The sequence below is a fragment of the Staurois parvus genome, unplaced genomic scaffold, assembly GCF_062004578.1.
Source record: "Staurois parvus isolate SC_StPar_1 unplaced genomic scaffold, SC_StPar_1.0 ptg000132l, whole genome shotgun sequence".
NCBI lineage: Eukaryota > Metazoa > Chordata > Amphibia > Anura > Ranidae > Staurois > Staurois parvus.
Window position 1 is genome coordinate 8,480,316 of NW_028317928.1, and position 15,712 is coordinate 8,496,027.

General features: G+C 45.1%; 1 protein-coding gene across 1 annotated transcript; it reads right to left on the bottom strand.

The window, feature by feature from the left end:
* Positions 1-936: 936 nt before the first annotated feature.
* Positions 937-10,963, bottom strand: LOC149466301 (uncharacterized). Its single transcript, XM_089672975.1, has 6 exons — positions 10,869-10,963; positions 8,776-8,853; positions 8,401-8,498; positions 8,169-8,280; positions 7,572-7,679; positions 937-4,288 (listed from the first exon to the last, which is right to left on the bottom strand). The coding sequence occupies exons 2-6, from the start codon at positions 8,807-8,809 to the stop codon at positions 3,234-3,236; spliced, it is 1,407 nt and encodes a 468-aa protein (XP_089529101.1). The 5' UTR covers positions 8,810-8,853; positions 10,869-10,963; the 3' UTR covers positions 937-3,233.
* Positions 10,964-15,712: the final 4,749 nt, after the last annotated feature.

Below are 15,712 nucleotides of genomic sequence, written 5' to 3' on the forward strand. Positions count from 1 at the left end.
CCCCGCATTCACTATATCCGCTCTCCCGGGACCCCGCATTCACTATATCCGCTCTCCACGGACCCCGCATTCACTATATCCGCTCTCCACGGACCCCGCATTCACTATATCCGCTCTCCACGGACCCCGCATTCACTATATCCGCTCTCCACGGACCCCGCATTCACTATATCCGCTCTCCACGGACCCCGCATTCACTATATCCGCTCTCCACGGACCCCGCATTCACTAAATCCGTTCTCGTCGGACCCTGCATTCACTAGATCCGCTCTCGTCGGACCCCGCATTCACTAGATCCCCTCTCGTCGGACCCCGCATTCACTATATCCGCTCTCCCCAGACCCCGCATTCACTATATCCGCTCTCCCGGGACCTCGCATTCACTATATCTGCTCTCCCCGGACCCCGCATTCACTAAATCTGCTCTCCTCGGACCCTGCATTCACTAGATCCGCTCTCGTCGGACCCCGCATTCACTAGATCCCCTCTCGTCGGACCCCGCATTCACTATATCCGCTCTCCCCAGACCCCGCATTCACTATATCCGCTCTCCCGGGACCTCGCATTCACTATATCTGCTCTCCCCGGACCCCGCATTCACTAAATCTGCTCTCCTCGGACCCTGCATTCACTAGATCCGCTCTCGTCGGACCCTGCATTCACTAGACCCGCTCTCGTCGGACCCTGCAATCACTAGACCCGCTCTCGTCGGACCCTGCAATCACTAGACCCGCTCTCGTCGGACCCTGCATTCACTATATCCGCTCTCCACGGACCCCGCATTCACTATATCCGCTCTCCACGGACCCCGCATTCACTAAATCCGTTCTCGTCGGACCCTGCATTCACTAGATCCGCTCTCGTCGGACCCCGCATTCACTAGATCCCCTCTCGTCGGACCCCGCATTCACTATATCCCCTCTCGTCGGACCCCGCATTCACTATATCCGCTCTCCCGGGACCTCGCATTCACTATATCTGCTCTCCCCGGACCCCGCATTCACTAAATCTGCTCTCCTCGGACCCTGCATTCACTAGATCCGCTCTCGTCGGACCCCGCATTCACTAGATCCCCTCTCGTCGGACCCCGCATTCACTATATCCGCTCTCCCCAGACCCCGCATTCACTATATCCGCTCTCCCGGGACCTCGCATTCACTATATCTGCTCTCCCCGGACCCCGCATTCACTAAATCTGCTCTCCTCGGACCCTGCATTCACTAGATCCGCTCTCGTCGGACCCTGCATTCACTAGATCCCCTCTCGTCGGACCCCGCATTCACTATATCCGCTCTCCCCAGACCCCGCATTCACTATATCCGCTCTCCCGGGACCTCGCATTCACTATATCTGCTCTCCCCGGACCCCGCATTCACTAAATCTGCTCTCCTCGGACCCTGCATTCACTAGATCCGCTCTCGTCGGACCCTGCATTCACTAGACCCGCTCTCGTCGGACCCTGCAATCACTAGACCCGCTCTCGTCGGACCCTGCAATCACTAGACCCGCTCTCGTCGGACCCTGCATTCACTATATCCGCTCTCCACGGACCCCGCATTCACTATATCCGCTCTCCACGGACCCCGCATTCACTAAATCCGTTCTCGTCGGACCCTGCATTCACTAGATCCGCTCTCGTCGGACCCCGCATTCACTAGATCCCCTCTCGTCGGACCCCGCATTCACTATATCCGCTCTCCCCAGACCCCGCATTCACTATATCCGCTCTCCCGGGACCTCGCATTCACTATATCTGCTCTCCCCGGACCCCGCATTCACTAAATCTGCTCTCCTCGGACCCTGCATTCACTAGATCCGCTCTCGTCGGACCCCGCATTCACTAGATCCCCTCTCGTCGGACCCCGCATTCACTATATCCGCTCTCCCCAGACCCCGCATTCACTATATCCGCTCTCCCGGGACCTCGCATTCACTATATCTGCTCTCCCCGGACCCCGCATTCACTAAATCTGCTCTCCTCGGACCCTGCATTCACTAGATCCGCTCTCGTCGGACCCTGCATTCACTAGACCCGCTCTCGTCGGACCCTGCAATCACTAGACCCGCTCTCGTCGGACCCTGCAATCACTAGACCCGCTCTCGTCGGACCCTGCATTCACTAGATCCGCTCTCGTCGGACCCTGCATTCACTAGATCCCCTCTCCTCGGACCCCGCATTCAATATATCTGCTCTCCCCAGACCCCGCATTCACTATATCCGCTCTACCCGGACCCTGCATTCACTATATCCGCTCTCCCCGGACCCTGCATTCACTATATCTGGTCTCCCACAGTACACACATAGAAATGCAATTAGTTTAGTAAATATAAACTGCTAAATCCCTTTTCTCATCAGCAATATCTAGCAGTCTTGTGACTTCAATCAGTATCAGTGTCCATCAGAGCACTGGTTAAAGTTTGTTTTCATTCTGCTCTAGGAAGATGCAGGACACCTGACCTCTGTCTGCACAGTGCTGATTGGCCCTGTGCAGATCACATGCACTCTCCCAAAAAAAAAAAAAAAATCCTCTCTAGCAATACACACCAAACCGAGCATGTGCAGCGTGCCCCTAAGGCTCTGTTTTATCAGCAGATGGATTGGGGACAGTAGAAGAAGGGGAAGACCAGAGAAGACAGGATCAAACAGCCTTTTTACACAATGCAGAGGATTAACCCCTTAAGTTCCACTGTGACTATAACCAGCATGCTTTGCTGCACCTACAGACTGATGTTACTGTTGTGGGTTTAGTAACACTTTAAACCATGCAGAGCTAGAAGTTTGCAGTTGCAAGCAGGACTCAAATATCAGTAAAAGGGATTTCATTGGAGGTAAGTTATGTTCCTGGTGCAGCATACAAAAAAAACAACCCCCCAAATTTTTTTTTATAAATAACTCCATAGTTACATAGTTAGTCTGGCCGAAAAAAGACAAAAGTCCATCCAGTTCAACCATTAAAAAAAAAAAAAGTTATAATACTACATCCACAGTTGATCCAGAGGAAGGCAAATAAAACCCAGCAAAGCATGATCCAATTTCCTCCTGCAGGAGAAAAAATTCCTTCCTGATCCCACAAGAGGTCTATAACACCCCATAAGGTATTACTTGACCAAGTACAATACAGAGAACCAAACCAAAGAATGTCCTTCAACTTCAGAACATGTGGCTAACATCTGCCTTGGGGTCCTTCAACTTCAGGACACATCTCTAACATCTGCCTTGGGGTCCTTCAACTTCAGGACAGGTGGCTAACATCTGCCTTGGGTTCAGGTTTCTCCTCGTTGTGATTCTGCTGAAACATGAGATGGAGTCTCTTGTGCATTTCCTTATGTACGACCAGACTAGACTTCCTCCTGAATTCCCTGCCGCACTCCGAACAGGAAAACTGGACAACACACGTGCGATTTCTTTGATGTTTCACTAGACTGGCTTTAAAGACGAAGCTTTTCCCACATTGGCAGCAGGAAAATGGCTTTTCCCCCGTATGAGACTTCTGGTGGCAATAAAAGTGGGTTCTGTCCGCAAAGCATTTGCCGCATTCGGAACATGTGTAAGGCTTCTCACCCGTGTGAGCCGTGTGGTGCCTAGCAAGACTCGATTTTGTGGTAAAGCATTTCCCACATTCAGAACAGGAGTACGGCTTCTCCCCTGTGTGAGTCCTCTGGTGAAGAAGTTTAGAATGTTGAGAAGAAAAAGACTCCCCGCATTCCGAACACGAATATGGCTTCTCCCCTGTGTGAACTTTTTTGTGCGTGATAAGGGACGATTTATGATAAAACCGTTTGCCGCATTCCGAACATGAATACGGCTTCTCCCCAACGTGTGTGCTTCGATGTCTAGCAAGATTCGACCTTTCCGCAAAACGTCTACCACATTCTGAACATGAATAGGGCTTCTCTCCCGTGTGTGTTTTCTGATGTATCAGAAGACCTTGTTTGGAGCTGTAGCTCTTCCCACACTCAGAACATGGATATGGCTTCTCCTGTTTGGGACCATCATGAATGCCACGAGCTGAGTGGTCAACAACACTCCTTCCATGTTTTGAGGGATCAAATTTCGTGTCTGCACTATGAGGTGCTGGATGGAAATTTGGGGGAATATGTTTTTTCTCTGAAGGATCTGATGTGACATCTTTGTCTTCTGAGGAATCTGATGGGACATCATCATCTTCTGAGGAATCTGATGTGACATCATCGTCTTCTGAGGAACCTGATGTGACATCATTATCTTTTTCAGCACCAGAAAGGACAGCAGGAGCTTCTTCTGTATCATACCTTCTATATCGTCCATCTGGAAGAAATAAGAATGACCGAGACTAAAGAAAAGTACTATTATGGGTAAATTGCTGGACATAGATAGGTCAAAAGTCAACAGAAGTTCATAGACTTCTGTCAAGCAGAAACGTTGGAAAGCTTTGGTTGATCAGTGACTGCCAGCGCCAAGCGGAGATTCCCATTGGTTGGGAATCTCCCATTCATCTAGCTTTGAGAGGATGGAGTAATCAGTTTTTTTTTTGGGTTCAGCTTGCTGGCAGAACAAAAAAAACAAAAACAAATCATCTATGGCCAACTTTACTCAAGATGATGACCTTGCCCAATGGACTTCTGTCAAACAGGAATGTTGGAAAACTTTGGATGATCAGTGACTGCCACCGCCAAGCGGAGATTCCCAGTGGGGTGGGGGGGTGGCGAGAATCTCCCATTCATCTTGCTTTGAGAGGATGGAGTAATCAGTTGTTTTTTTTGGGTTCAGCTTGCTGGCAGAACAAAAAAACCCCCCAAAATCATCTATGGCCAAATTTACTCAGAGATGATGACCTTGCCCAACGGACCTAAGATCTAGTTAAGTAGGAACTGCAGTACCCGCAACGCCATTTGCTGCCTCGGATGTCAATCACAACTGTATGCAAACAATACAGATCTCTCCCCTGTCAGCTCCTGCACATTGCTTTGTATGGCTCTGGATAGCACAGCCATACAAAGCAGTGTGCTTACAATGAAGAACACACACAGCACACATAGTAAAACACACACATCTCACATAGTTAACCCTTTGATCACCCCTCATGCTCACCCCTTCCTGCCCAGTGCCATTAGTACAGTGTCCGTGCTTTTTATTAGCACTGATCACTGCATTGGTGTCACTGGGGAAGTCAGTGACATCAAGTCAGTTCTCCCCCCAGTGTCAGAATGCCCGCCGCAGTCCCTCTATAAGTCACTGATTATCTAGTAAAAAAAAAAAAAATCCCAGTATATATACCGCCACTTGTAAACGCTATAAGCCAATTAATTTACATGTATTTGGGTTTTTTTTTAGCAAAGACATGGAGCAGAATACATTTAAATTTTTATACTGGACACGTTTAATAGTGAAAACTAAAAGATATTGTGTGGTTTTTTTTTCAAAATTGTCAGTCTTTTTTTGTTTATAGTGCAGAAAATAAAAACTGCAGAGGTGATCAAAGAAAGCTCTATCTGTGGGAAAAAAAAAGGATGTCAATTTCATTTGGGTGCAGCGTTGCATGACTGCGCAATTGTCAGTTAAAGTAATGCAGCACTGTATCGCAAAAAATGGAATGGGGGGGGGGGGGGAATCCTCTGGAGGGCAAGTGACGGAGCGACGCTTCTGCTGTGATTGGACACAGCAGAAGCCGATCAAGGGGTGCTGATGCTCATCCATTGGCCAGCACCTGTTGATCAGCTTCAACAAGTGACGTCCAATGGATGAGCGCCGGCATCTGTTGATTGTAGAGGAGACTGACTGTAAAGAAGGCAGAGCTGTGTCCTGTCAGCAGCGATCTGCTAGATTTTCTTTCAGGGAATAAAATCTAGCAGATTGCCTAGTAAAAGCACCTTACTGCATACACAAAACACATAGCTAGACACAACTGACCCTTTGACCACCCTAGATGTTTAACCCCTTCCCTGTCAGTGTCATTAGTACAGTGACAGTGTATATTTTTAGCACTGATCAGTGTATTAGTGTCACTGGTTCCCACAAAGAGTCAGTTAATGTCAGACTGTCTGCAGCAGTATCGCAGTCCCGCTATAAATCGCTGATTGCTGCCATTACTAGTATAAAAAAATACAAATAAAAAAATTCCAGTATATATACACAGTATATATATTACGCAAACCAATCAATAGACACTTTTGGGGATTTTTTTACCAAAACTATTTAGCAGAAAGCATTTTGGCCTACATTTATGAAGAAATTTGATTACATTTTTTTTTATTATTGGATATGTTTTAAAGTAGAAAGAAAAATATATATACACAGGTGTACCTCAGTTTATGAACACCTCGGTTAATGTAATTTTCAGTTTACGAATAAAAATCCTTTGAAAATAATGCCTCAGTTAACAAATTTTTTTCATAATACGAATTGATTAATTGATTTTCAATGTTTTCACAAATTAATTTTTAATCATGTCCCTGTACAGTATTATGCCTTTAAAGTGCACTTTATAAAGAGTTTTGAACATATAAAACTTTTTTTTTTTTACTTTTTTCTGACCTCCGGAACGGATTAATTGGTTTTCAATGCATTTATGATTTTTTTTTTTAATCATGTCCCTTTATGCCTTTAACCTCTTCACGCTGGCCGCACGCAAATGCTGGGCCTTGACGCCGAGCGGCCGCACATTTGTGTGCAATTAAGAAAAACATATGTGCTGAGAGCACTCCCAGCACACATGTCCAGTACTCACGGAAAAGTCCCGATCTCCTCCTTCGATTGGGACCTTTCCTGATCATGTAACCACCGTGACAGCGAATCACGGCGTTCACATGACCTTAAAACCCCTCCCGGCTTCTGAAACCCTTAAAGGGCCGGGAGGCGCCAGCGCCAAGGGGTTAAAGTGCACTTTATAAAGAGTTTTGAACAGATAAAACTTTTTTGTTACTTTTTTCTGACCTCCGGAACAGATTAATTGGTTTCAATGCATCCCGATGGGAAATCGCATTTCGGTTTACAAATTTTTTGCAATGCAAAAAGTCCCGCAGAACGAATTAAATTTGTAAGCCAAGGTACGCCTGTATATATTTTTTTCAATTTTGTCTTTTTTTTATTCATAGTGCAAAAAAAAATAGAAAACGCAGTGGTGATCAAATACCATCAAAAGAAAGATCTATTTGTGGAGGGAAAAAAATGACATAAATTTAATTTGTGTAGAGAGCGTTGCATGACCGTACAACTGTTAGTTAAAGTAACGCAGCGCCGTATGGCAAAAAAATTGCCTGGTCAGGAAAGGGGGGGAATCTTCTGGAGCTGAAGTGGCTACTCTAGTGTGACAAACTGAGACTCCTTTATTACAAGATCCACCTCTGTTTCTAACCAAGGGTTGCGAATAAAATCCTAATTCATGTGAGAAGATGACATTAAGCTGTGCTACCTTGTGGTACAGAAATGACTACCTTGGACCTCTGTTTGGCTGAGCAACACACAAATCAAGTTCAGGATCCACAATCCTCCTAAAACAAGTCATTATTTTTATTATTACTTTTTTTTTTTTTTTTAAAGAGCTGAAGCAGCAAAAGGAAACGGTTTTCTGCAGTTAGAGTTTATTACTCACCTGTGCCAATCTCTATAGCAATTTCCTCCTCTTCAACCTTCACAGGTCTTTCCTCTTTCTCCTCTTTAACATTGACCTCTCTCCGAGTCTCTCTGGTGTCTACGGGGTCTGTGAATAAAGATGAGAGTGAAGCCCCCTGTACTGAGATGTATGAGAGACCCCAGAGAGTGTGCGCGGGGAGAGACTGGTCACGTCTCTTGGCTGGTAATAAATTCATGTACCTGTTTCTGAATTTTTGAGGGGTGGCTGGTTCTCCATCAAGAGGTCCTTCTTCTGATCCTTGGACTCTAACTTTTCACTTGGCCTACAAAGTTCTGTCAGATGTCTGTGCTCAGGAAGATAACTCCATGACGTATGCGGATGTATGAGAGACTCCAGAGAGTGTGTGTGGGGGGAGACTGGTCACGTCTCAATGACATGATGTGAGGAGGAGAGCCGGAGTCTAATAAAGGCTGATGACTCCTGACCCCCCCACTGGGCACATACTGTCCCCCATTATGGTCTACTAAAAGAGGAGGGGGGAGAAGAAGAGATTGTTGTAGTGACTGAACAAGGAGGCTCTGGGACTCTTCTCTGGATTTAGTGTTTATTCCTCACCTGTGCTAACCTCTTGAGGGATCTCCTCCTCCATACATGGACCATCATCATTCACATAGGGATCTTCTGCTTCCTCTTTCACTTCAACTTTAATAGCAATTAAATGATTACTCTGGATAACACAAAAGTTTATAATTAACCAGGTATATTGTTTTTTCATGGACAGATCACATATTGTGGTTTTGCTGTATTATCTACTGTACAAATTTCCAAAACACTTTGCTGCATCTACCTGATTCTTCTGAGGGATCTCCGGATGTTCCTGTGTGGAGTCCCGGGAATACAGAGGACGAGGACATCTCTCTGGTGGGTTCCCATTACTGGATCCATCTGTAGGAAACACACACACTGACTGAATACATTGTTTCTATGTCTTTATATCAGAGGATGTGTGTATCTAGGTGGATCCTCAATACAAGAAATGAAAGTCTCCTCTTTGTGAGGGGCGGCCGGTTCTCCATCATGACTTCCTTGTAGAGATCCTTGTGTCCTTCTATATACTCCCACTCATCTATTGTTCCTATGTCTTTACATCAGAGGATGTGTGTATCTAGGTGGATCCTCAATACTCTTCTCTCCTTTACAAGAAATTATAGTCTCCTCTTACCCGGTGATGTGGAGGGCGGCCGGTCCTCCATCATGATGTTCTTCTACAGATCTTTCTGTTCTGCTGAAGACTCTCAATCTGTAGTTGAAACAAAGTCTGGGTTGTAACACTCACACTGCAGTGCATTATATCACAATAAACATTAAATGTGTATCTGAAAAAATTGGAATTTATTTGGAGTAAAAAGGCTCATAGATTAAAGAGCCTGTTCTAATTTTAAGTGGTAGCAGAAAGTAGTTATGCACCGATATATCGGCCGGCAAACATTATTGGCTGAAAATAGGGTTATCGGCGTTTTGCCGATAGAAAAAAAACATAAAAAGTGCTGATAATGATAATTGACTTAAATGCAAAAATGCCCCCTATTGACTTCAATGCAAAAATTGTGTCCCATTGACTTCAATGCAACATTGCATCCTATTGATTTCAATGCGAAAACGCCCCCTATTGATTTCAATGCAAAATGGCGTCTCCTTGATTTTAATGCAAAATCCCATCCCGCTGACTTCAATGCAAAATCGCGTACTATTGACACCAATACAAAAACACCCCCTATTGACTTCAGTTCAAATCCGCGTACCATTGACTTCAATGCGAAAATGCCCCCTATTGGCTTCGATGCAAAATGGCAACCCATTGACTGTAATGCAAAATTCCATCGCATTGACTTCAATGTGAAAACACCTCCTATTGACTTCAATGCAAAATCGTGTCCCATTGACTTCAATGCAAAAACACCCCTTATTGATTGCGATGCAAAATGGCAACCCATTGACTTCAATGTGAAAACACCCCCCTATTGACTTCAATGCAAAATCGTGTCCTATCGACTTCAATGCAAAATCGCGCCCCATTGACTTCAATGCGAAAACGCCCCCTATTTTCTTCAATGCAAAATTGCTTCCCATTGACTTCAATGTGAAAATGGCCCCTACTGACTTCAATGCAAAATCGTGTCCCATTGACTTCAATGCAAAAACGCCCCCTATTAACTCCCGTGCAAAATCGTGTCCCATTGACTTCAATGCAAAATTGTGTCCCATTGACTTCAATGCAAAATCGTGCCCCATTGACTTCAGCACGAAAATGCTCCCTATTGACCAGCCAACCAAGTGGCACCTGGCTGGATCTGGGGGGATTTTGGGGTGGGCTTCACCCCCCCCCCCCAGATTTCACGCCATGCGTTTTTGCAGAACAGATCACGTTGTGTGACAATCTCAGCAAAATTGCACCGTGTTTGAGGCGCCGTTAAGAACGAATGCTACCCAAACACACGCGGTGTGCTTTACCACAGCTGCGGTGCGATTTAGCATTGCAGATGGAATTGCCGCCATTTTGTTCGCCGTTCAAAATCACATAGGGCCTTATGGTCAGTGCCTCTTCTTCCAATGCAGCCCAGGAAAGTCAAAAGGTTGCAGACCACTGGTGGAGGCCATTTTATGTACCTCATAAAGCCTGGCTGGAAAACTGCCAGGATAGGCCGTTCCTGTTCACCTCCAACACCACAGGAGCGAGCAGCCACACCCTGAGCTCAGAGCTACGACATCAGGGGGAGAAAGAGCGTGTGATGGGGGGTTTGGATCAGAGAAAGAGCCCCCTGTAATAAAGACCGCTCACTGCGCTCTCTCTCCTGGTGCAGGGTGGCTGGTCTCGTCTCCGCCTCCTCCAATAAGTGTGGGGGGTCTGCGGTGTCCATCCCACAGCTTTGCCCTCCACACAGGCTATCTATAGCACAGTGGTGATGTCACGGCTACTTTTGCAAGGTAATAGCTGGGTTTACAAAGACAGTTGGTGCGCACAAAGTGAATGTATACCCTTTGTGGCTATGGGGGAATTTTTGCACAGGAAGTGCAAATACACGGGCCTTGGCGGCACAAATCTGCATAACTACATACCCAACGCTTGGCAGGGGTACGCGCCTAGCACATTTACGGGTGCCTCACAAAAAGGTTCTCCCCCCATCTAAAACTCTACACATCAAAGGACCTGCAGGAAGATGAGGATTTACTGGGGTGACATGACACCCCCCCCTTCCATCCAGTCCACACACAATACTGGGACCCCCTTCTCTCATAATAAAATATTATTATTACCTCCTCCTCACTGGGCTCACACTCTCCAGTTTCACACCAGGAAGTGTCTTGCGTCTGGGGCTACAACAAAATGGCCACCAGATGCCGCCGCCTCTTTAGGTAATTCACCCTACTTCATTTAAATCAAAGAGTTTATGGCGGCAATGGATCCCAGGACTTAGTAATTAAAAGACAAATATAATCCAGAACTATAATAATGCGTCCAAACCTGTTCTTTGTACTACAACAAAATGGCTACCATATATCGCTTTATTTCACCCTACTTCGTTTAAATCAAAGAGTTTATGGCGGCAATAGAGCCTGGGACTTAGTCATCTAACATCGATTATAATCCATTTGGTCCAGAACTGTAATAATGTGTCCAAATCTGTTCTTTGAGCTACAACAAAAAGGCCGCCGCTCTGTTCCGCGGGGACAGCGTTCGGTAAAGATTCGCCTTCTAGCGGCCGCTCTGAGTACCGCAGCCCAGTGGGCGGGGATTTCCTTATAGGTCTTTGAGGTGCGTAGCTCGGCCACCCAGGAAGAATAAAAAGGGAGAGCGGTCGCCACCTTGTGGAGAAATGAGAGAACTCACCAAAAATTTCTTCTGCAGCGGTTTAACCATTGCAATACCGGTCTGCTACCTGGGTCCCCCACCCTTGGGGGTTGTCAGTTGGCTGTAGCTGGAAGGTTTCTCTCTGCCTTATTAACCAATTCAATACCGGGCAATTTTACACCTTCCTGCCCAGGCCAGCTCTCACGTTTCAGCGCTCTCACACTTTGAATGACAATTGCGCGGTCATACAACATTGTACCCAAACTAAAATTTTATCATTTTCTTCACACAACTAGAGCTTTCTTTTGGTGGTATTTAATCACCGCTGGGGTTTTTATTTTTTGCTAAATTAACAAAAAAAGACCAAAAAGTTTGAAAAAAAAACACGTTTTTCTTTGTTTCAGTTATAAAAGTTTACAAATAAATAATTGTTCTTCATAAATTTAGGCCGAGATGTATTCTGCTACTGTCTTTGGTGAAAATAACCCAAATTAGGATGTAATATTTAGTCTGTAGGAAAGTCATAGAGTTCACAAACTATGGTATAGATCTGAATATTGATCAATCCTGAAGTACTGACAGCCAATCTAATTTCTTGAGGTCCAAGAATGTCAGAACAGTACAGATATCCCCCAAATGACCCCTTTTTGCAGAGTAGACAGTCCGACATACTTCATAAGAGGCATGGCGAGTTTTTTGAAGTTGTATTTTTTTTGTCATAATTTTTCGGAAAATGAAAAAATTAAAAAAATTATTTTCACTATTTTTCTTTTTACATACTGTCACCAGTGCAGTACAGCGTCATCATATAACTGACATGGCGGTGATCAGGGACACTGACTGGTGACAGTATGAAAAAAAAATATATATATATATATTTTTTTAATTTTTTTATTACTTTTTTAAAAAAAAATTTAAGATTTTCTTTTCATATTTCACTATGACCAAAGTAGTACAATGTTACCATAGTAACATTGTACTACTTTGGGGAAGTGATCAGTATTTTTTTTTTTTTTTTTTTACACAGTTTGCTTATAGCAAAGAATTACTTTGCTATAAGCAAGCATTTACCTGAATGACATCGATTCATTCAGGGATTTTTTTTTTTTTTTTGTGCTTAGCTGTGATTTGGCCACAGCTAATCACATGACATGTGCATGTGACCTGCTGTGACCATTATTCACAGCTAGGCACTAGTATACAATGGATGGCATGAATGAAGCCATCCATTGTATATAACTGTCATGTGACCTGCTGTGATTGGTCACAGCAGGTCACATGGTACCGGCAACGGGGGCCGGTATTTAGATCTGTCATCGGCCATGTGCAAGGTACACAGCCGGTGACAGATCGCGCCGCTGCACGGCTCTGCAACCACGTGAACTGCGCATGTGCGGGAGGACGACAAATGGCGTACTCCCTGGAAAGCTACAGCATTTTTGCGGCCGCCAAACGGATATAGGCCGGGCGGCTAATGGTTAAAGAGACTCTGTCACCTAAAAAAACAAAAAAACAAAATTACAGGCGTGCCTCGGTTTACAAACTCCTTGGTTAACGTAATTTTTGGTTTGTGAATGAAAATCCATTGAAAATAATGCCTCGGTTTACAAATTTTTTTTGCAATACGAACAGATTAATTGTTTTTCAATGCATTTACAAATTATTTTTTAGCATGTCCCTGTACAGTATTAAGGCCTTAAAAGTGCACTTTATAAAGAGTTTTGAAAAGATAAAAGACTACTTTTATCTGACCTCCAGAACGGATTAATTGGTTTTCAATGACCTCCAGAATGGATTAATTGGTTTTCAATGCATTCCTATAAGAAACCGCTTTTTGGTTTATGAATTTTTCGCAATACAAAAAGTCCCGCAGAACGAATTCAATTCGTAAACCGAGGTACGCCTGTATTTCCCATGTTTTCTTTTCGTAAATAATTTTTCAGTCTCTTGCAATGGGACTTTTATTATTATTATTTGTCCTCTGCAAATGGTCCGGGGAGAGCGGGTATAGTGAATTCAGGTTCCAGGGAGAGCGGATATAGTGATTTCAGGATCCGGGGAGACCGGATATAGTGAATGCAGGGTCCGGGGAGAGCGGATATAGCGAATGTAGGGTCCGGGGAGAGCGAATATAGCGAATGAAGGGTCCGGGGAGACCAGATATAGTGAATGAAGGGTCCGGGGAGAGCGGATATAGTGAATGCAGGGTCCGGGGAGACCGGATATAGTGAATGCAGGGTCAAGAGAGAGTGGATATAGTGGATGCAGGGTCAAGGGAGAGCGGATATAGTGCATGCAGGGTTCGGGGAGAGCAGATATGGTGAATGCAGGGTCCGGGGAGAGCGGATATAGTGAATGACGGGTCAGGGAGAGCGGATATAGGGAACGCGGGGTCCTGGGAGAGCGGATATAGTTAATGCAAGGTCCGGGGAGAGCGGATATAGTGAATGCAGGGTCTGGGGAGAGCGGATATAGTGAATGCAGGGTCAAGGGAGAGCGAATATAGTGAATGCGGGGTCTGGGGAGAGCGGATATAGTGAATGACAGGTGGGGGAGAGCGGATATAGGGAATGCGGGGTCCTGGGAGAGCGGATATAGTGAATGCAGGGTCAAGAGGGAGTGAATATAGTGAATGCAGGGTCAAGGGAGAGCGGATATAGTGAATGCAGGGTCCGGGGAGAACAGATATTGTGAATGCGGGGTCCGGGGAGAGTGTATATAGTGAATTCAGGGTCTGGGGAGAGTGGATATAGTGAATGCGGGGTGCGGGGGGACTTGATAAATTGAATGCAAGGTCCGGAGTTTTGAATTGCGAGGTCCGAGGAGAGCGGATATAGTGAATGCAGGGTCCGTGGAGAGCAGATATAGTGAATGCAGGGTTTGGGGAGAGCAGATATGGTGAATGCAGGGTCCGTGGAGAGCGGATATAGTGAATGCAGGGTCCGGGGAGAGTGGATTTAGTGAATGCAGGGTCCGGGGAGAGCGGATATAGTGAATGTAGGGTCCGGGGAGAGTGGATATAGTAAATGCAGGGTCCGGGGAGAGCGGATATAGTGAATGCAGGGTCTGGGGAAAGCGGATATAGTGAATGCAGGGTCCGGGGAGACCAGATATAGTGAATTCAGGGTCCAGGGAGAGCAGATATAGTGAATGCAGGGTCCGGGGAGACCAGATATAGTGAATGCAGGGTCCAGGGAGAGTGGATATATTGAATGCAGGGTCCGGAGTTTAGTAACACTTTAGCCGGCTATACACGGGTCGAATTCCAAAAGAATTTTCGTTCGAATTTCGCACTGTTAGCAAGCCTAACCAATGGCCGATTTTCGAGTGATCATCAAATTAGAGTGATCAGGCATGTTGGAAATTTTTTGAAAAACGAATTTCTAATCAATGAATTGTATGAGAAATGTAATTGAAAAAGAAATGAGCTATGACCTGAAAAGAAAAGAAAATTCTTGACCACGAAAAATCTTTTCTGTAGCAACACAAGGTGAAATTAAAGGCTTGGTTGGTTGAATTTCGAAGTCAATGGTGGCACCATCGGAATGCAAAATGGACGAAAATTCAGATTTTCGAAAGCAAATTAATTCATAATTCGACCCATGTATGGCCTGCATAAGGCACCATTCACATCTTTGCGTGTGTGTTAGCTCCGGCACGACGCTGGTGGAGCTGCCCATTCATCTTATTGGGCTGTCCTAGCCAATGGTGGGGAAAGAAATTCCTGACCCTTTTTTTAAATTGCTCCACACCGAATCGCATAGTCCTGCGGCACGTTGCTGTTTAGCATCCCTGGCTTGTATACGTGCAGTGGTGTGGCTAGGAATGCATTAGACGCTTATGGCTGACCAAGGACAATGAGAGTTTCCTGGTGGGGTCGCTCCGATGGGTCTCTAACACACCCAAGCTCATCCTTGACCTACTAGGGACCATCTCTGATAATGTAATTTCATAATTAGGCGTTATAATAGCAAAATCGAGAACATAAAACCAATGCCGTCCCATGGTACAGAGGTTCATAAAGCTGCCATTGAGGGTAAGGGATCTACGAGCCCTGTGTGGTCTATGGACCCTCCCTGGACACTATTGGACATGCATTATTATGTGACTGAGAACACTTAATAATATTAAAAACAATAATGATATACTATAATAAATAAATGTAACTAAAAAAATTTAAAAGAAAAAAAAATAATACTCTCTCTCTCTATATATATATATATAAAACCAGCAATATTTTATTATAAAAGGGGTAACATCTGTAATGTGACAGAGAACACTTAATAATATTAAAAACAATGATATGTTA